This window comes from Centropristis striata, chromosome 6, assembly GCF_030273125.1.
Source record: "Centropristis striata isolate RG_2023a ecotype Rhode Island chromosome 6, C.striata_1.0, whole genome shotgun sequence".
Taxonomy (NCBI): Eukaryota; Metazoa; Chordata; class Actinopteri; order Perciformes; family Serranidae; genus Centropristis; species Centropristis striata.
The window spans coordinates 15,455,693-15,475,935 of record NC_081522.1 but is presented as its reverse complement, the minus strand read 5'-3'; the positions used below and the strand labels follow the sequence as shown (position 1 = coordinate 15,475,935).

Below are 20,243 nucleotides of genomic sequence, written 5' to 3'. Positions count from 1 at the left end.
GTATATTGTCTCTCTTGTATCCACCTCGTTCACATGCTGTGTATCATAGCTTTGGGTGGTTTAGAAACCTGTGGTTCTCATTTTGTTTCATTTGTGCTCTTTGGTTTTCTGTTCTTCTCTGTTTATGTAATTGGCATAACTTTGTTTTGTTTTTCAGTGATTGTGTTGAGGATGGCCATGGTCCCTGACTGTCTTGCTTATTGGACACTGTAGGTTACCTAAACCATTCCGAAACGGAACAGAATAATAATATATTTGCAATTTGAATGTCTTGATTAGAAAACACACATCCCTTATATACAGCACATACAAATGTGACATAACTATTAGCCGTAAAATAAACATGTAGATATTTTTAAATGATAAGAATAGTACAAAAGCAACCACAAAAGTCAAGGGACATGTGCCCACCTTTTATTTGTTTGTTTATTTGTTTGTTTGTTTGTTTTTCTTTTGTTTGTGCAGTGTTTGATATGTGAATAGTGTGCTCATTTCTCTCTCATGTAGCCCACTGGTCAGACCTTCCAGTGCTGAAGCCTACTCTGCTGTCTTTGTCATGCTTGTACATCAAAAACACCACCACATGCTCACACACATAAATATGGGCACATACATGTACTCACAGCAGCACTCTAGTTGCATGAACACCACTGCACATGTGTAAAAGGCGTGTCAAAGACAGCAGAGTTGGCTGAAGCAGACTATGAGTCTGGTTGGCAGGCTGCGTCTCATGGAGTGATGCTAACATTCTCTCCCATTGCTCTCTCTCTGCTCACCTTGCATGCTCCGCCCTGCTGCTCTGATCTGATTGGTCTAGAACTGACTGTGCGCCCAGGAGGGCAGGACGACTGTGTAAGTGCGCATGGAGCTCATCTCATATCCGTCGGCTCCCTGTAGTCTGATCATTTTTCCAGCCTGTGCGCTACATAGCTACTTTTCTTCCATTACACTCTTCAGTCAACGTCAACATTTCCAAAAACATGCATTAGAGGGAAAACATGTGCCACACCTGAACATAACACACCCACTAACATGCATGAATAAAACATTGCACCAACTCGTACCACATTTAGGCTTCTCCTCCTGCTTCTCCCTGCTTGCACCAACCCACACAAAACTATCATGTTAGTTCTATTTGCTAATCCATCCCTCTTCTCCTTCCTGACCATCTTTTCTCCACTAGATCAGTAGTATACATACTAATCAGCCACTTTTAGATTTATTTTCACTAATTGATGCTATTGTGAGACAGTCAGGTGTTGAAGGGTAGATAAATCAGCATTAACTGTACTGGTGGAAGAGACTGGAGTGACTGTTTAACAATTATCGCCAGATTGTGTTATAGTACAATTCTTCCTCTTCACACTGCAGATGGTAAGACTGGGTTGGTTGGTCAATGAGATTCCAGATGTAATTGACCGACTGCATTTAATTAAGTCTTAGCTGCACTTCAGAGTAAATAAGCATTTGTTTGATTAAATGAAGCTAAGCTTTGGGAAAAAGATGGTGCTCTTTGTACCTTCACATGGCCTTTAACTCACATAGAAATGTCACCTTTGTTTTCTTTATACACTATAATTCTCAAAAAAGAAACGTGTTACTTTTCTTGACAAGTAAAGTCGAACTGCCTACTGTGTCTACATGTAGATAAATGTGTGTGTTTCTGCATGTTTGTACTGTAACTTTTGAATTCAGTGCTTTCAGGTTAGTGCTATCTGCATTTTCTGTGAAAAACACAAAACTGTAATCTAATTCTAAGCCTTCTGCGGTTTTTGGGTCACAGTGATTACTTCAGGGAAGCATATCATAGGCCTCAAGTAGTTTTTGAAGAGGAAAAAGACTCAGTAATGTGTAAAAATGTTAGTGTAGGATAGCATAAGTGAAAGTAAATGCTGCCATATATTCACTGCATTCATTGTATAGTTAATGTATTACTTGAAAAGCAAGTCCTCTGTGATGGAGAAGTTAACTGATTTTTATCCAGAGCTGTAAATAATCTCATAAACAATGAGTACAGCTTGCTGCTTTGATGTTGCTGTGATGTGAGACTAGCTTGGTCTAACAGTCATTAACCTCAAGCCTACACTAACTTAAACTTTAGAAGAGCCTAATACATATAACCCAAAGCTTGGTCACCTTTTGTTCCTCTTTATTTTCACTGTTTTCACCTTCATCTCCTCTGTGGACATTCGTGTAACCCTCTCTCTGTCTGTCTCCACCAGACTTTTCAGCAGCTTAGGTGAGCTCCACACCATTTCTCAGAGAAGTTATGGCACCACATACACCATCCGCCCTGGCAGCCGTTACCCCATCACCCGACGCACCCCAAGCCCAGGTTCAGGCTCACCTGATCGGGGCGATCCCCTTGGACGATTCTCAGGCTTCGGCCTACCAACCTCACCCACTACACCGCCACAAACCATCCTCAAATCCTCGAGCCTCAGCCTACCCCAGGAGCCTAAAGAGGTCCGCTTTGTAATGAGGAGCTCCAGTGCCCGTTCCCGCTCTCGCTCCCCATCCCCATCACCTTCCCATTCCCCTGGGCTGGGGTCACCACTCTTAGCCCTCCGCCCTTTCCACCAGAAACCCCTCCACCTCTGGAATAAGTATGACGTCGGAGACTGGCTGGAGAGCATCAATCTGGGGGAGCACAGAGCAGGGTTTCAGGAACATGAGATAGAAGGCTCCCACCTCCCAGCTCTAACCAAGGACGACTTTGCAGAGCTGGGAGTGACACGAGTCGGCCACCGCATGAACATTGAACGAGCACTAAAAATGCTGCTAGAGAGCTGACCCCTGCCCTGAGATAAACAGCAACAGATGGAGAGAAAGACGAAGATGGAATGGGCAAGATATAGAGTGGATTCAAGAGAAACGACCACTCCTCTTTTACTCTGGCTGCTTTTGTGTTCTGCAACACAAATGTTTACCTGTGTAAACACTTTATGTTCCCGTTCTATATTCTATAATACCCTGCACTTGGCACTGCACTGAAGAGGAGGAGTCAACAAGTACGTCCACCTCTACTCAGCCCTTAGTGTCTGCCCACCTCCTTGCCTGCAGCCAATTAGATCAGACCTCAAAATGGGCTCTGGTCGTTCTCTGCTGAGGAGAACCGCATGAGCTCCAATTAAAACATTTGATTTGTGGAAGCTTCAGTTGTTCCCTTAGTAACACCCACGCGTTCTCTCTCTCTCACTATTCCCTCTTCTCCTTTCTACCTCTATCCCTCCATCTATCAGGCCTCTGAAGCCTTTAGCAGTTTGAGTAAAGGAGGAGGAGGAACTATTTTGTTCCAAACAGAAAGCTCAGTTGCCTTTCAAAATATTTATACAGAGATCAACAATGAACACAGGACTATGGACATAGTGCTGACACAGCTCTGAAAAGGTGTGTCTTCTCTACACCTGCTGTTGTTTTTAAACCGAAGACTTTCGAGCCCAGAGGTGGAGCTCCACTGAGTTAACCATGGGAGAAAACTCCTCCGCCTTGGTACCCAGACTGTGCTATCTATTATATTTGGAGAATGTTTAACCAACACTCGTGGCTTTTTTCATAATCAATTTTTTGGTTTTCCAAAGGGAATATTATATATAGGTATTATATAATATGATATATATGTATCTAAATATAGCTTTCAGAAGAAAAGACAATGTTGCAAAGAGGAAATGTAATAAATTAATCTGCGCCTGTTTTTGGTTTTTAGTATAGAAGGCAGAGAGAAATCTTTAAATTTATTCCACCAATAGTTTACTCATTTCTACCAATTATATACATAAATATATATATATATATAAATATATATTTGAAAATTTAAAAAAAGTATATAGATATGGAAATGAAAATTTTGTCATAGGTATACAACTTTCCTTATGGTCACCCTTTCTTGAACCGTAGCATGACGAGTTGCATCATGTCTTGGACAGAGTTTGATGTTTGTTTTTATTTTTATTTTCTTACGGTCTTCCTTCATACTAAAGGGCATCCCGTAATGTGAGGCTGAGACACCAGTTGACGCCCATCCCTACTGCTTCAGCTACAGATCTCACTGATGTGACTCTGACCCTACTTTATCCACAACATCGTTACATTGAGGACCACCTAATGAGACAGCTAATTGGTAAAAAGAGGCTCTTCATCTTTTGCCTGTTTATCACTCAGGGATGGAAGTTTAGGCAACTAGCATGGAGAGGTTGATGGCTGTTGTTTTATTATAATCCATTTCAATTCTTACCTGTGAGGACAATTTAACACCACCACAGTCTGAAAAATGTTAGACCGCTAGTAAAATTTCCATCCCTGTGACCCCTGGTGATGCTTCTCAGACCAGGCTGCACAAGGTCTGGAAACACTGGGACATTTGTCATCACCAGTAGAGAGGAAATGATCATGGACAATACCAGAAATCTCTTTTTTCCTATAACCTTTTACCTGGAGTATAACCAACAAAAACGCTGCTTCAATGAGCTAGACATAAAGTCTAAGGCAATTCTGAAATGCCACACAGGACATGTGTCTGTAGTTTATCAGGCTGTGGGGATGGGAACGCTTCTGTAAGGTCTTAAAGAAAATTCAGTATTTTACAACCTGGCAGTGTCTTGCAACATCGCTGCTTCCCTCTATCTCTACGATTTACTTAGTGAGTAAAATATTATCATAAACGGTGGCAGCCAGAACTCTAAAAATAAGACCCAGGTTGTAAAAGAAACAACTGAATTTTTCCTTTAATAATACAAAATCTGCAATTGTACTCATGAGTAGCTTCTGCTGGCAGTGAGAAACAGTGAGTTTTATTCACGCAACAAAAAGCATTTTATCCATAGCTTTTCTCTAACAGACGGCCAGGTAATCTTTATTACCATGAAAAGAAAAAAACCTCCGTACATCAGCAGCATCCAGTCAGAACGCCAAGGAAGTTTCACTTGGTGAGAAGTTGTGAGCATCTTTTTTTCTTTTCTCTCTTTTATGCTAGCAGTTTGTAAAAAACGGGTGGTGAATATAACGTCGTATCTGGGTTGTAGGAATAGCACTCACTGCCTCACTGTGACCTCACTGATTATTTTAATTCTGACTCCAGTGTTACAGTATGTCCTCAGACTCATTTTGGACTTTTTCTGTTTATTGTTCTTTTTCTATTCTTTTCTTTTTTTCTTTGTTGATTTGTTACCCTCGGACACTGTGGGTAGATTTTGTAGCGTGTGGAACATGATACTTAAATCTTTCACTCATTTGAATTTTAGAGTGACAGAAAAAAAAGACAGAAAAAAAAGAATATCCTGTCCATTCTAAACGTACTTACACTTGTAAAAATGAACAAACTACAAAAATGTTCTTCTTTTTTTTAAATCACAAGCAATGTATATATAATAGATTTCATATAAATTTTTGAAAAACAAAAAGTATATAGATCTATATATGAATGTTTGGCATATATGCATAGTTAACCACCTGTGGAAAAGGTGAGCAGATTTTATTCTTTCTATGAACTCTTGAACTTTTGAACTCTGAACTATGAACTAGGGGATGATTTGCACAAAACAAGGTGACAAGGTGCTAACATAAAAGCCACCCATCGTCCAAGCGCATGCGTGCATCTGGATTCCCTGAATCTCTCTGTGTGGTCGTTCCTATTCACCATGCGTGTTTGACTCTGTGTGTGTGTGTGTGTATGTGTGTGTGCAAATGCAATTTGTTTGAGAGACAGTGAGGATGCATGTGACAGTGAGAGTGTATGCTTGATTGTTAGGGTTTACATCTATGGAGCTAGTCCACTATAGCCTTACTGTATTACCATCAGAGATTCCCGGCAGTGGCTGTGTCACACAAACACGCACACACACAATACATGCACACACAAAAAGAAAAAATGCACACATACATTCATCTTCTATAGATTGAACATCATTGTTCTGCATTCTTGTTTTGTACTGACATCTTTGAAAAGTGGACTTCTCTGCCCAAAGGGAGAGACAGACAGAGAGACAGATTACCACAGGGTATTGAACGACGCCATTGACACATTTTATATTGCAAGACAACTATAAATCACCTTGTAACTGTGTAGGTCCAGCTTATGCAGTGTCACTGTTTTGTACACCCATTCCCAGATGGCATTTGCGCTCCTTACCCTCCACTCTGTCTGGCAGCACTCCTTTTTCCTTTTTCAGACCTTCAGTTTCTGAGTTTTGGATATGCTATATGGGGTGACCCAGTGAGGAACAAACAACACAAAGGAAAAATGTGCCAAAAAATAACTTAACTTTTAACTGTATATTTGTCTTTGCTTTAGGACTATCTTAGTTACAGCATTCTTGAGCTGTTAGACTCAATAATATGGTGCCATCTCCTGGAAATCTTGAGAACTACAGACATTTGTTAGATCCTTCTGTATTTCCTACAGGTGGAAATACAGTCACTGTTATTATTTTGTAAAGAAGCAGGCTATTGTTTTATATATATATATATATATATATATATATATATATATATATATATATATATAAAATAAAATAGCCTGTGTATATCTACCTGTGAGCTTTGCATTAACATTTCTATTTAAATTTTGAGACAAAGTATCACACTTGCTTGATTTTACTGTGATGAAGGTTATTATCCAGCTTGGCTTACTGTTCCCATATAAACACAAACACTTTAAGAGGTGAACGTGTACAGTCTGAACTCACACAGGCTGGCCTGGTTAAAAGAAACAATGCTGTAGTGAATAACCAGTCAGATTGTTGTGTAAGTTGACCACAAATACAGATGCAAAATGCAACGTGTAACAGACTTACACATCATTAGGTCAAATAAGTTTAGTGAAGGGTTATCTTTGTCTTATTTTCTAATCAACAAAGCACAATCTAAATAGTGTAGGGGGAGCAGTGTAACCTTTTTAAAAACCCACTGGGGTCCGGTCACCCACTGGAACCAGTGATCTTATCATCAAAGGGGTTTTTTCTTTCATTGTTGTTTTTTTTTTCCTTGTTTGCACTGTGAAGTTTAGAATGGTGGATGTATCACTGCAACGCCTCAGCCTTGTCTCACAGGTGAACTTCCCCCTCTCAGCATCTGATGACCAGGCAAATCATCCACGACAGCAACTTCTGGACACGTCTAGCATTAGAAATCCCCCTCCATTTTAATACATGAAAGCCCTAGTCGAAATCAGAGCTAATCAGAAGCTACCTAGTATTCCTCATGCAAACAGAGGCAGGGTGATAGTGAAGGTTGAGGCAAGATCTGAGATGTTGCCCAGGATATCTCCACCACAGAGATATATGTTTGTTATATTATGTAATAAATTTATAATTAAAACATGAACTGCATCAAAGTCTTGTTCCTGTTAATTCAGTCGCTCAGTATTAAAATTACATTCCAGTGATTTATTTTGAGTACATCCCACACAAAACAGTCAACTACAAATACAATATGCATGGTTTCCTCATATAGAAATAACTGAATGATGTGTTAAATAGAGTGTAACTTTCTGCCAAAACTGGTTAAATGTTCTTCATGGCAACATTCCTGCTAATATGAATGAATGTACATACACCCAACTCAAACCCATCATTGACACAGCTGAGTGAGAATTTCACAACAAGTCCATACAGCTGATGTCCATTCATGTATGACATGCAGTTGTATCTTATAATATGCTGAAGTTAACTACTTACTGCCCTTGTGCCCACTGCTGGATCACAGCAAGTCAGAAAGAGACACATGATAACAATTTGGTTACATGGTACATTAAGTTTTCATTTAAAAGGGTGCTGAAAACAGACTTTACATCATAAAATAAATGCAACAAAATCAGCCAACAGATGCAGCTCCCCACTGGCACTGCTCACAACACTACACACAAACATCGAGAACAGCAGCAATGTGGTTCATAATCACACGTTCTCTTTGCTCTGTGTAAGTTAGTTTTCAATGCTTCACATTCTTATTATAAAATAAAACATTCAGCCACATTGTAGGTTTTTCTACTATTATTATAGCAGATATTGTTAGATAAAGTATGAATGACAAGACTAAAACAGCAGCTAAATCAGTGGTCCCCAAACTGATGGGCAGGACCCCTAGTAAGGGCCCTGACATATATAGTAAAAGGGCTAAATGTAACTTACGCATGGTGGCAAAACATGGACAAGTTTGTTTTCAAAGGACTGCTAGGTAAACATAAAGATGATGTATCTACACCAAATGTCACAATTACAAAAAGGGGGGCCCTGTAGAAAAAGGTTTTGGAACAACTGAGCTAAACGAACCTGGTAAAAGAAAAAAAATGTAATTACTCTACCAGGTTATTTCCCTGCCATTGACACTGGACAGATGGAGGGCAGTGACTTGAAACCTGACTAAAAGACAGTCTGCCAAACCAACGGTGGTAAAGTTACAGACCAGTGGTATTAAAGCAGACCACTACAGATGACATGAGGATAAAAAATGAGCCTACTGAGCATCAACCCAAGAGGAGGATAACTTATCCATGAGATGACAAGAGGGTTTGGAGGATCTGTAAACAACTGTCAGACTAACTCGGGACTCTCTGCTTCTGAATGGTCTTCCTTCTTCTCCAGGTCAAAGTTCTGAAAGATAAGTGCAACAAATTCAATGCAAACATGTTTTCATTTAAAAACGCCAACACAATTCATTTCAGCAATAATGACAGAAGAGTGAATTAGTACACATATTTTCCACATGAAAAAAGTAATCATGTTGGAATTCATGAATAGGTTTGGGGTAAGCTTCTGGCAAATTTCTATTAACCCTGGAGCCTCAAAACCCACCAGCAGGTGTGAAAGGCCTTTATGCCTAATTTAATTGCCCCTCATCTTTCTGGACTTTTTCATATCTGGATTTTGGATTTAATTTATGCTTGTCATGATTTAATGTACCTTTTGTGTGAGATTATGTAATTTATTACAAATAATGAACATTTACTTTGATTATGCTTCTGGAATAATACAATAAGTCCTAATTGTGTTATGTTTGTGAAGTTTTCTAGTGAGGTTAAAAATGAGAGCATCACTGATCTGACTGTTTAATATTCAAAGAGGTGTACCTCTAATTCTTGCATCACTTCATCCATGAAGTCGCTGGGGTTTTGCTTGTAGTCCACTGCTCTCTTGATCATCTCCCTGAACATCTGTCATGACCATTACAATCAGAATAATCAGCACACAGGTATGGAAAATGTATCAGAGCATATGAAATTAATTTGATACTTTATAAATGGAGCACTGTTGTAACCTCAACACTGCAAGAGAATTACTGAAAGTACAAACCTTAACTACATTAGTCCCATCAGCCGCTGACACAAAGTAAAACGGGAGTCCTTGCTTCTTCCCAAAGTTAAAGTTTCTCTGTGTCACCTTCAAATCAGCTGCAGATACAAAAAAACAGGACATGTTGACATTTATAACTACTTTGTGGGTCAAACAGAGAGCATGCACAATGTGTGTAAACTAAAAAAGCCTGTTCATTTAACCTGATATAACTTCAACATTCAATACATACTAGTTAGAGCTAAATATTCATTAGTATGTACAGTGTGCTGACTCACCATCAATTTTGTTGGCAACGACACAGCAGGGTATCTCCGGTCTGTACTCTCTCAGTTCCTTGTACCAGCTGGCCAGATTCTTATATGTGATCTTCCTTTGAACATCAAAAACCTAAGAGAAAGAAGAAAGTTTGACAAAGAAATGCAGCCTTTGCTGAGAGTTCAACTGGTGTATTCCAGCAATCATCTACCAAGTCCTTGTTGTAAGAGAATCACCATCTGCATCTTAAATCCCAAAATATTACTACATTTTTATGTGAGATGAACAAGGCCAAAGAAACAAGTTAAATGTACAGAATCTGAAGTTCTTACTTTTCTGAATTATTTTTATGGACACTTGTTATTCTACCTTCATGCAAAGTCCAACCAGTGAGTGAGAAAGGACAGGCTAGATGATTACTGAAATATACTTGAAACCAAGAGTATGTTTTACCATAATGCATGCATGTGCTTTGTGGTAGTATGACGGATGCATGCTCTGAAATCTCTCCTGACCAGCTGTATCCCAGAAATCTGTGAATGAAAGACAAAAAAACATCCCTGCTGATATAAGGTTCACAGATGATTTTCAACTGGGAACATTTATTTTCTGTGTTTACTGACAGCAGGACAAAAGCAACAACACAATACATACCGACCGCTACTGTCTTGTTTCCTACAGTGGCGATGTGTTTGTACAAAGTCAAAGCATATGTTGACAACTGCTGGGGACGACTGCACAAAGAGTTAAGGATCTTAACGGTCTGCTTTGTTGAAGGCATGCCAGCTTGACCTTAAACTGCGTGTTTATATGCACATAAGTGCCCTGATAGGGCGATATACAAAGGCACGGATATACGTTTCAAGCTGCAAAAGGATACTATTCGTCCATAAGAAACCTCTCCATCAGCCTGCAAGAGAGGAAGAAAACCAGGAAGGTAACAATAAGGTAATGTTAGACAGGACAACTGATACTATACTGAGGAAAGATTAAATATTATGAAACAAATAAATAGCTACAAGAAGCCTACGCCTATTGCAGGAAAACTCACTTAGATTTACCAACTGCGCTGTCTCCCAGACAGATGATCTTCACTTGTTCGTCCGAATCGTACTTCTTTTGGTCCAGTTCAGGGATGCTGCCAGCGTCGCCAGCCATTTCACTCTCTTTCTAAACTTTTAAACTCGCTTTAACTAGGATGACTGTATCAGCCACCGCTTGGCAACCTGAATTGATAAATAGCTGAATAACAGAGCTAGCATCGGACGGCTATTGACAACGAGAATGATTGTTAGCTAGCTTTCCATGGGTTAGCTGAGGTTGACATCGTGTTATTCGGCTTGATGTCGCTCATTTCACTGGTTCGTCGGTTCTCACATCGACAAAACGGATGCTAGCTGAACAGAGTATTATTCATATAGAACATTTTACTTTTTAAAATCTAGTATGCGTACTGTTTGGTTACCTTTCCAAAGCACCGTGAAGACCTGAAGGAGGCAGCGGTCGCTTGTTACCAGTGGGCTAAAGCCGCTAACGGAGGTTGCGTTGATAGCATTTGTTAATCAGGTGTACTCATCCAAATGTCGCTCACTGCCTTTTTTATACTATGTTGATAAAAAGCAAATGTTTTTTTGATTCTCCGCACTTATATAACGCTAACGCTAGGTAACCACACGTTAAAAGTTTGTAGATGTTTCATTATGTCGCCGACAGTTTTCGTTTCTATGCAACGGGGACGCCTGAAGGACCACATCGTTAGGAATCTTGCTGTCCTTACAGGCGCCTGTCCAGAATGCGCTTTCTTCTTCTTCTTTGGTGTTTATTGGCATTCATCCTTTTCGTTGCATTTACCGCCATCTGCTGGACTTACACTGACCAGTTGCATGTTTTCCTATTATATTAAGTGTGTTATTTAACCTACTGTGCCCTATTCTTAGTCTACTTATAATTACATGTTCAGTTCTATTATCACCACAACACCCTGCCTCCCCTACTACACTTTTCAGTTAGTAATGTTTCCCTTTTATCTCCCTCTTCCAATGATGGTTCCACTGATTGATTATTTCTTTGTAGATTAGACGTTTCCCCTCTGCTTTTGATAATTTTACTTTCATTTCCACCTCCTCTTTTTTTTACTGCTTCCTTAGCCATTTTGAAGAATGGGCTTTAATTCTCCCTTATGTAATTACAGATGGTATTATAGTGTTTATGTATGTGTGTGTTTATTTAATTTAAGTATTTGTTTGAATTGAAGGACATTTATTCTAATTTTATTTTTACGAATTTAAGTGTAAGACAAAAATGTTTTGAAACATTTGACCTAAATTGACTAAGAATAACTAAAATTTAAAGTAACCAATGTAATTATTGGTTCAGAGACCATTTTTTATCCCGTCTACAAATCACCGCTTTACTGTGAAACAGTTCAAAGCTAATTAAGGATTTTTCACATTCAAATTGGGAGATACCTCAAATTGTTTTCAGTTTATAACAATTTGGCTTAAATCGCAGTGAGCCATGGGACTTACATGTTACCATGAGAGAGCTCCTAAGAATATGCCTCTTCTTTAAAAGCCAAATCTTTTAGCACATAACACTACAGTAAAATAGGACAAGCATTATTTCCATGTTCTATTGATCCCAATTGCTATTTCTATATTAAATGTAACTGCAATGGATTGTGTTGATATTTAACAGAATAAGGACTTTAATTTCAAAGGTGGTGAAAGATGTTCATGCAAATAATGTGTATACATTGGAACACTGGATTTGTTCAGTGCACCAAAAGATTCACTACGGTTGAAAGTAATACATTTCAACACTATTATATCCTTGATGTTTCTAACAAATGCTTTATGATAATAAAAAAAATAATAATAAACTTCCATGGTCAGTGATATTGTTTTATTTTCCACCTTAATAGACCTTAATTGATAAACACAGGTGTATGTTATAGCATTAATACTGGCTTTATTCCATGTAGATCAAGTTAGGACCCAAGCCTTGCTATTGTGCTGGATGACTCCCTGACATGGTTTACTGGAACGACCGAATGGAATGGAGCCATCTTTTAAGTTATTATGGACACCTGTGCTTTTGCTGCCATGACAGGGTCAATTATAAATGATACTGCAGAAAATACTTACTGAAAATGTAACCAATAAAACAACTAAACTAATAAGAAAAGGTGGCCAACGTGCTTTCTTAAGAATCATGTTAATACAAATGTCATGCCCCATTAATCCAACTTTTTTTTTTTAAATTCACTATAATGTACTTCAAATACTGCTAGTGGTTATAACCCTGACAAAGTGACAAGTACTAATACAATAGGACCTACAATATAACTGTGACAATAAAATCTGATCTCAACAATCCTGAGCAGTCTGTTTTTTGAGCTTTATTGTGCTTTTTGTGCATTATGCTGTGTGACATTCCAGTTACATGTGACTTTAATCTTGTATAATGAGGGGTGCGATGAATTCTGAGTGACGCAGCCCAAAGGAAAAGCTTGGAGGCTTTGCTCTTGTGGCAGTCACCTAGGAAGAGAAAGACATCAGTGCCACATGCAAAATCTAACTAATTGGGGGTGTTTGTATTTGATAATCAATGTGGTTTCTTACCATCTCAGGATAGTGTGCACCAGGTCCTGGTTTCTTTGTGGTTTCACTGGGTGGGAAGTTGCGGCCTGTCATGCTAAACTGTGGAGGCTTTTCCCTGTAAATACCAGGGTCCACGGCTTTGTAGGCAGCAGGGCCAGGAGTCTGGAGGGCAAACAAAAGTATAGAGAACAAGAGTAAATCACACAAATAACTTTTTTTTAAAGGTTTTTTTTTTAGCATTCATATTTGCCTTTTTTAAGTCCTCATGGAAAGATCCATTTTTGCTGCGACCACAGAATGAGTAGGTGGGAGCTGCAGATGTAGCCACAGTGGTATGCCCTAGCACTGGGGGCAGAGAGTAGGATGCTGGACCTGCAGCATGAGCATCAGATGAAGTTTCTATGTGCCATGAAACTTTGTAACCTACAGATTAAATGAACCTCAAACCAAACACAATATGTTACCTGGTGTTTTCATTTTGCTGACTTCCTTGTTCCTCCCAGACAGAGAATGAGCAGGAGCAGAACGGAAGATTGATTTTCCTGCAAGCTCCGGAGAGTATTTGCCTAAAAAAAAAAAAGACAAGGGAATTTATAGAAAGGCACTGCTGACAGCAAACTTAAATGACAATGGTGTAAATCATGACAAAAGAAGCATACTGTCAGCTTTCGTAGGATAGTCTGAGATTTTAGATCAGCAGTTTTTACTTTTTTTGTGCTTTTAGAAAAACAATTTTAATGTGTAAGGGCTTTTGCTGACCTGGTCCAGGGGGCTGGAAAAATTTTGGCTCCTTCGGACGGCTGTGAAGTGAAAATGCAGGAGCGCCGTCTCGGCCCACTTTGGTAATGTTGGAGGGGATCAGGTAGCTTGGTCCAGGTGAGCTCTCTATCTTGCTGCTATGACGTGCCCCAAAGCTGAATGTTGGTGCTTTGTATTTAGTAGGGTCATGTTTAGAAACACCTTTAAGGGGTAAACAAGGAAAAACAATATCAGTTATAATAATCAGCATATTGAGGGTGAAAAATTGCCATTTTGGCTATACCTGTGAGTCCAGGCAGTGCATACTTGGGCCCTGGACTACCGTAGAGGGCAGCAATGGGCCCTTTTGGCTTGTGGGGCCTCCAGGTTCCAACCCAAGGTTCAACGCTTGACATAGCCCTGAATAAGAAATAGATTGCAAGCAAAAACATATTGATTAATTTGTTTATGAAGAAAAGGAATAATGAAAGGAGCACTTCTGTTGCCCTTTACACTTACCAGTGCTCTTCAAATTAAAATAAATAATAATAAAAATATAACTCGTTCACCCATTGGTAGATTGTGGCACAAAAACAAATAATTTATAACTCCAATGAATATTAGCAAACTTCTATAAATTGGAAATTTAGCTCTCACTCAAATCATTGACAGGTCTTTCTAGTGCTTTAGGTTTCATAGGTCCCTGCTGTAACTGTTACAGCTAGAAATATTGTTTTGGTGCTGTTAATGCCTGGAAGAAGTTATGTAATTGCACCATTTAAATTATGCACCATTATTAACTGTGATGTCACCAGGGACAGTAGTTTTTGAATAATAACAATAACAATCAGTATCCTGTGTTCATTTGAACTCGATATGGAGAACTAGAAAGTTTTAAAAAGTTGAGCTTAAACAAACATTGGTGGGGAAATATACATTACTGCAGTCGTCACTATCACTTTTTTTTAAATTAAATACATTTTTGACAAACTTCTGGGTTATAAACTGGATTAGAGGCCTGCTGGGTATCAGCCATTTTTGTGTAAAGTTTAACTAATGCTAACACAAGACCAGTGACCACTACATTCACCAGAGTGGCCTGTAGCAACACAAGATTTCTACCGAGTACATATAAACTTATGAAATTAGTGATCAGGTTTCTATTTAGTTCAGTTAGGTACTTAAAATGAAAAGATCAATAACTTTACCTCATAAGTGTCCTGATCCTGCCCCTCAAGTGTCTCTCTGTGTCAGATCCCCGGAACTCAGCATGTGCACTGAACCCAAACACAGATTGTTTAGTGCTTGTCAACTTCACTATGACAACGTTGCCATGGAGACAGCTCTTTGACAGGCATGTTTAATATGGTATGACTGTGAATGTCAACAACAATCCTGGTGGAGGAATTCCCAATATGTTATTACAGAAAACACAGTAAGCAGATTGTGTAAATGATTTATTAGGTATGAAGGCTGAAACAGGCCACACAGTCACACTGTGGACACACTGTTGGGGTTGAATCTGTACGTACTAAGTACAGTAGGTTACATACTAATTAAAGAAGACAGAACAATTTTTTTTTCATTTTTTTCCTTTTTTTTTCAGGATTACAAATATGAGGTGGTGGGGGTCTGAGGGATCAATCTTCTTCATCTAGTGTAACAGCACAAGAATGACTTTAGACAGTAGACAGTATCAGAAAAATAATGTGTTTTTTGAACATTAAAGCAAGTAAACCTGTTCGAGTAGAAATACAAAATAAAAGTATGAACCATAAAATGAGCAAAATACTGTATGTTCCCTTTAACTATGGCTCCGTTTTCTTCAGTGTCCCAGTAATCCACGACAGTGTGAAAGTGAGCATGCACAATTCCAGGACGCTGATTCTGAAGCAGCTAAATGGAATTTAGCCGTAATTCATTTCATTATTTACACGTGTTGTCTATCTGAGTGACACATGAAATTGTCCTCTCTAAAAAGGGCCTATAATGCCACAATCAGGTCATAAAATAGTATACCACCAACTTTTAAACTAAAAACTGGTTTGTTAATTTCATATGAACTCTGCTCTTCAAAGTGTAGCATTGGTGCTGCTGGCCCCCTTGAGGTATATGTAGTTGTGGAAGGTTTCTCTCAAACTCTTCTTCAGGACCTTCATCAAAGTTGCAAGGCTTCCCAATTCCTCCTGAGGGTACTGTTGATTTGAGAAAAAAAGGCTAATTATTGAACTAAACTAGACAACCTCATATTTAAGGGTGTCTTATGAACTGCACACATACACACTTCAGTAATGCCACATTTGTCTTACTCTTGTTAGCGCGCACATGAGTCGTTGCAGCACTGCATCCTCTCTGTGTGGACACAGGCTGGTCACTGTGCTCACACAGCTCAGTAAACAGTAGATGGTGTGTCTCTGTGGCTGTGATAATGCAACATTGAAAATTACTTTTTAAATCTGTGATAAAGAGTGTAAAGAAGAATACTCAAGAGACAAATATGATTAAAATACATCTGCTTGTTTTATCTGTTTACCTTTTTGAGCACACTGAGAGGCTTCCTGTTGTCTGTTCCACAGTTCAACCTGTCTACATCCTCTGCCCTCAGAACAGGCTCCTGGATTAGTTTGGGAGAAACAGCGATAGGAGTGAGGGAAAGATATTTACCACAGTATGAGAAGAGAAAACTGGAATTTAAAACATCAAGGGATACTTTTTTTTACTTCAACCTCAGGGGAAATTGAGAATACAGGATTTATTATGCCCTCTTGTTTGATGCCACTGACCTTCAACTTGTCCAGCCAGGTCCACAGCAGACAACTAAGAACCTGAGGATCAGACTCAGTGACCAGCAGAGCCCAGCCACAGTCACTACTGTTCAGTTCCTCCTGTTGAAAAGGCAACGGCAGTATCAGTGGCTTTAGAGCTCAAAATCAAAGATTTATGTTCTGATACCAGATCTGCACCAGTGTGTCTTTACCTGCAGCAGAACTGATCTTTGCAGGACAGTTTCTCCTGGAGGATCATGGTCTGCCAATGCCTTAGCAACAGCACGGGCGACTGAGGTTGGGCCTGGATTATGTGGATTTCTGCACAACTTTATATGGCATTAAAATGTTTTATAGCATCACCATGAAATCTTTCTGTATTCGCAAAATTTTATCACAGTAATAATCATAGTTACCTCAATGTTGGAGCCGTATTTAGGAAGTGTCTTCTTAGCTGTGCACTTAGACTTTTTAGCACAGTTGCTGCTTGTTGTCATGCCAGATATTGAGATGTTGAGTGTATGAGATTCCTTTATGGTGGTCTGGTGGTGTGGTGAAAGGGTGGCAAGTATCGGACTCCCTGATCTCAGATCCTGTACACACCACTGTCTCTCTTTCCCGAGTGCTGGGGTGCAGTATGGACTCAACTCCAGGTCCTTCACACAGACAGAATGCAACAAAGTGAGAAAAACCCAAATGACCAGTTTCATTTTACAAAAGACATTTAGGAACTTTATGTAATTATGGATGGACAATGTGAAATTGGACCTCATTTACTGTGATCTTGCTGAGGTCAGAGTCGCTGTAGCTGCGTTTGTTCAGCAGCACGTCTCTTTTCCTCTCTAAGAATCCCAGTGGCTCGTCCCAGGACGACACTGACCCAGTGCTCACCCACGACCCCTTGTGACCCTCCCTAAGTAAGGGCAAGTACTGTTTAGCCACCAGGGTCTCCCTCACAGTCCTGTTCAGAGTCCTCAGTGCTGACCTCTTCTCCAGCTCAGCCTGGATCTCCGGAGGAGCAGGGTGACCCAGGGCTAAGCAGGAGAGATGCATACATAGGAGGTACACCACCTAATGGGAGGTTAGAAAGGAGGAGGAGGTAAAAAGTTCAACAGAGCAATCAGGTTTGTTAATGAAAAATAAATAATACAGAATAATGACAAAGTCCTGACCTTAGGTGTTTGTCTGAGGGTGCGTGCCTCCTGGCCATGGAGCAGTATCGCCTGTCGGTTTAGGTAGTGCTGGAGGGTGAAAGGGTCTCCATGCCGCAGGCTGAGGTCTGGGTATTGGACCAGCTGTGTGCCAAGCAGGCGAGCAAAGTCAAACACCTGGCTGATCTGTGACCGGGTTTGGATAGAGCGTGGTCGTTTAATTCGTACATAGTGGATAGCCTCACTCGGACTGATACGCAAGGTGTAGATCAAGTAACAGGCTATCAGGACACCTGTTGGGCAGCACAGATACACAAGCAGACACACTGAATATACATGACAGCATTATATGTGCTGATACGCACAGTGTTTACATGAACATATAGTGTTTATGTTTACCTGTCCTGCCCAGGCCTGCATGACAGTGCACAGCCACTCTTCCTTCCCTCACTGCAAAGGCCAAAACTTTCACCGCATCAATCATACCGACGAGGGAGGAAACACCGAAATCTGGCATCCCAAAGTTGTAAAAGTAAACTGCAAATATACAAATATGTGCACACAGGAATGCACTGATAAACATAATGGGCATTCATAAGGATTAACCTTGTTTGTAGATTACTTTACAATGTAGAAACACAGTACAGTATATAATGCAGCTCAAATTTAGTTGCTGCCACATGGCACAAACCACAACTTTCTCTCATATTCTGTTTCTGTCATTTTACATTTCCCACTTTATAAGTGGTCTTCTATGTTGTATATTAACTGTAGATCTTACTGTCATTCTCCATGAAGATCTGTGGAGAGTATGTGAAACCACTTTCAGAGTCAAGGGGAGGCCCACAGTGAGCATGCTCTCCTGGGAGCTGCATGTTGATGATCGATCTGATGTTTAACCTGTGAAAAGTCATAAATTGTAAGGACAAAAGTGCCGTGTTTGTGTCTCAAAAGTCCTATTTCTAGTATAAAGTAATAGTGTGACCACAATTAGATGGATCAATCAGTTTTCCCACTTTGTTTTCAACTAATTACCTCTATGTGCACAGTGTGTTGTACAATAACATTGTTGTCACACCTTTAAAGAAGGCTCATAATTACAACTACTCATGTATCATGCATATCCACACACTGCACACACACAGAGGAGAATGGCATAACATTGCAGAAATAATGATCAACAGTGATTACCTTTGAAATTGTTCTATGATGTTGTACTTCTCAATTAGGTGCTTGGATGGTCGTGCCATGGCAATAATGTCATCTGTCACCCTGCAATAGTAAGAAATTTATGATCCGTAAATTGCCACTGACTACTTTTTTATAACACAGCAACACCTATGATAGTGCAGTCACATAGTCTCACCAGGAGGAGAAAAGGCCTCGGATGACCTGTTGATTTGATTTCCAAAACTCTGGTCCTTCATAGCGGCAGTCTATTCCTCCACAGAACAGCAGACAGAGGAGTTTGGGTGGGATAGCCTTCACCAGGTTCTCCCTGGCCTGGGAGTAGGAAGGCTGTGGTACTGGTAGCAAGGTCGGCAGCATCCTGCACCAAGATCAACCTGAGCTATCACACTGTAGATGTGAAGTACTATGCCCCAACTGGGCCAACCACAAACTTCATTTTTATCCTCTCATGTATGTAGTTATGTGCTGTTAATTTTGCAGCAATTTAACATATTGTGCAGGAGCATCAATATCAAAGTTAGCTTCTGCTTCAAGTGTATTGAATCCAAATGCAACTTACCTTTTTGATTATGTCTGACAGTGAAGCTGAAAATCCCATTTAATGTATTTCCAGAGTTCAGGAGTGCAGAACAGTGAGGAAAAAGGGGTGCTGAAAGCAGCAGAACACACACATGTGCTCCTTTGTGCTGACCCACCCTGCTGCTTATAGATACACACACTCATAAAACTATGCGCTGACCCAGTTCCACTAAGCCTGATTAGCTGTCATAATTACATTAGGACAAGCATTCACACATCATAGCAAGCCAATTATATAATGTTCATACCTTCGCCTGTAAACACTCCTAATTACCTGGCACCAACTACTGTTACTGCACCATTAGGGTTTGTGTTTAAGGACAATATAATGTTGTAACACAACAGCACTGTCTCCTACTTCAACACTTACCAAATGTATGCACAGATTTAAACATACTGTGGATGAGTGAAATGATGATTTTTGAACAATATTATTGAACATAAATGCAATTTAATTCACTTGAATGCCTTTTTGTTAATTACCAAACGCAACAGAAAACTAGACTTATTATCTTGTTTGGAAGCCCATATCCACGTACTGAGACTTTTTTTTAGAGTGGCAGCAATATGTTTCCGTACTGTCATGAAAAAAAAAATCAGAGAATATGACTTAGTATCTCAAAATTATGAAAAACTTCCTAAAAAATAATCACATCCTATCTCAAAATAAAA

At 39.6% G+C, this 20,243-nt stretch overlaps 4 protein-coding genes across 6 annotated transcripts in view; 1 reads left to right on the top strand and 3 right to left on the bottom strand.

Annotated features, from left to right (window-relative positions):
- The window catches only part of shank3a (SH3 and multiple ankyrin repeat domains 3a), a 183,914-nt gene extending 177,114 nt beyond the window's left edge, over positions 1-6,800 (top strand). For both annotated transcript variants that reach the window (XM_059335864.1, XM_059335863.1), the window contains one exon: positions 2,223-6,800. In XM_059335864.1, the coding sequence (XP_059191847.1) occupies positions 2,223-2,793 (571 nt within the window). In that variant the 3' untranslated portion in view covers positions 2,794-6,800. The remainder of the gene's footprint in view (positions 1-2,222) is intronic.
- Positions 6,801-7,454: 654 nt separating this feature from the next.
- rabl2 (RAB, member of RAS oncogene family-like 2) lies at positions 7,455-11,275 on the bottom strand. The gene is made up of 8 exons (XM_059335865.1): positions 10,597-11,275; positions 10,426-10,455; positions 10,200-10,279; positions 9,999-10,078; positions 9,566-9,677; positions 9,288-9,385; positions 9,065-9,148; positions 7,455-8,588 (listed from the first exon to the last, which is right to left on the bottom strand). Exons 1-8 carry the CDS (start codon positions 10,701-10,703, stop codon positions 8,529-8,531), a joined length of 651 nt encoding a protein of 216 aa, XP_059191848.1. The 5' UTR covers positions 10,704-11,275; the 3' UTR covers positions 7,455-8,528.
- A 1,654-nt stretch (positions 11,276-12,929) lies between these two features.
- On the bottom strand, positions 12,930-15,169 carry cimap1b (ciliary microtubule associated protein 1B). 2 transcript variants are annotated; one of them, XM_059335701.1, is made up of 7 exons: positions 15,094-15,169; positions 14,190-14,305; positions 13,907-14,107; positions 13,612-13,713; positions 13,398-13,519; positions 13,169-13,309; positions 12,930-13,084 (listed from the first exon to the last, which is right to left on the bottom strand). In XM_059335701.1, the coding sequence occupies exons 1-7, from the start codon at positions 15,096-15,098 to the stop codon at positions 12,998-13,000; spliced, it is 774 nt and encodes a 257-aa protein (XP_059191684.1). In that variant the 5' UTR covers positions 15,099-15,169; the 3' UTR covers positions 12,930-12,997. The 2 variants fall into 2 exon arrangements, with proteins under 2 accessions (XP_059191684.1, XP_059191685.1); XM_059335702.1 differs by lacking the exon at positions 15,094-15,169 and adding an exon at positions 14,405-14,635.
- Positions 15,170-15,957: 788 nt separating this feature from the next.
- zgc:77752 (uncharacterized protein LOC393862 homolog) lies at positions 15,958-19,349 on the bottom strand. Its single transcript, XM_059336074.1, has 12 exons — positions 19,168-19,349; positions 18,993-19,073; positions 18,583-18,701; positions 18,201-18,338; positions 17,823-18,094; positions 17,428-17,721; positions 17,067-17,306; positions 16,863-16,979; positions 16,669-16,770; positions 16,419-16,499; positions 16,195-16,305; positions 15,958-16,080 (listed from the first exon to the last, which is right to left on the bottom strand). The coding sequence occupies exons 1-12, from the start codon at positions 19,347-19,349 to the stop codon at positions 15,958-15,960; spliced, it is 1,860 nt and encodes a 619-aa protein (XP_059192057.1).
- Positions 19,350-20,243: the final 894 nt, after the last annotated feature.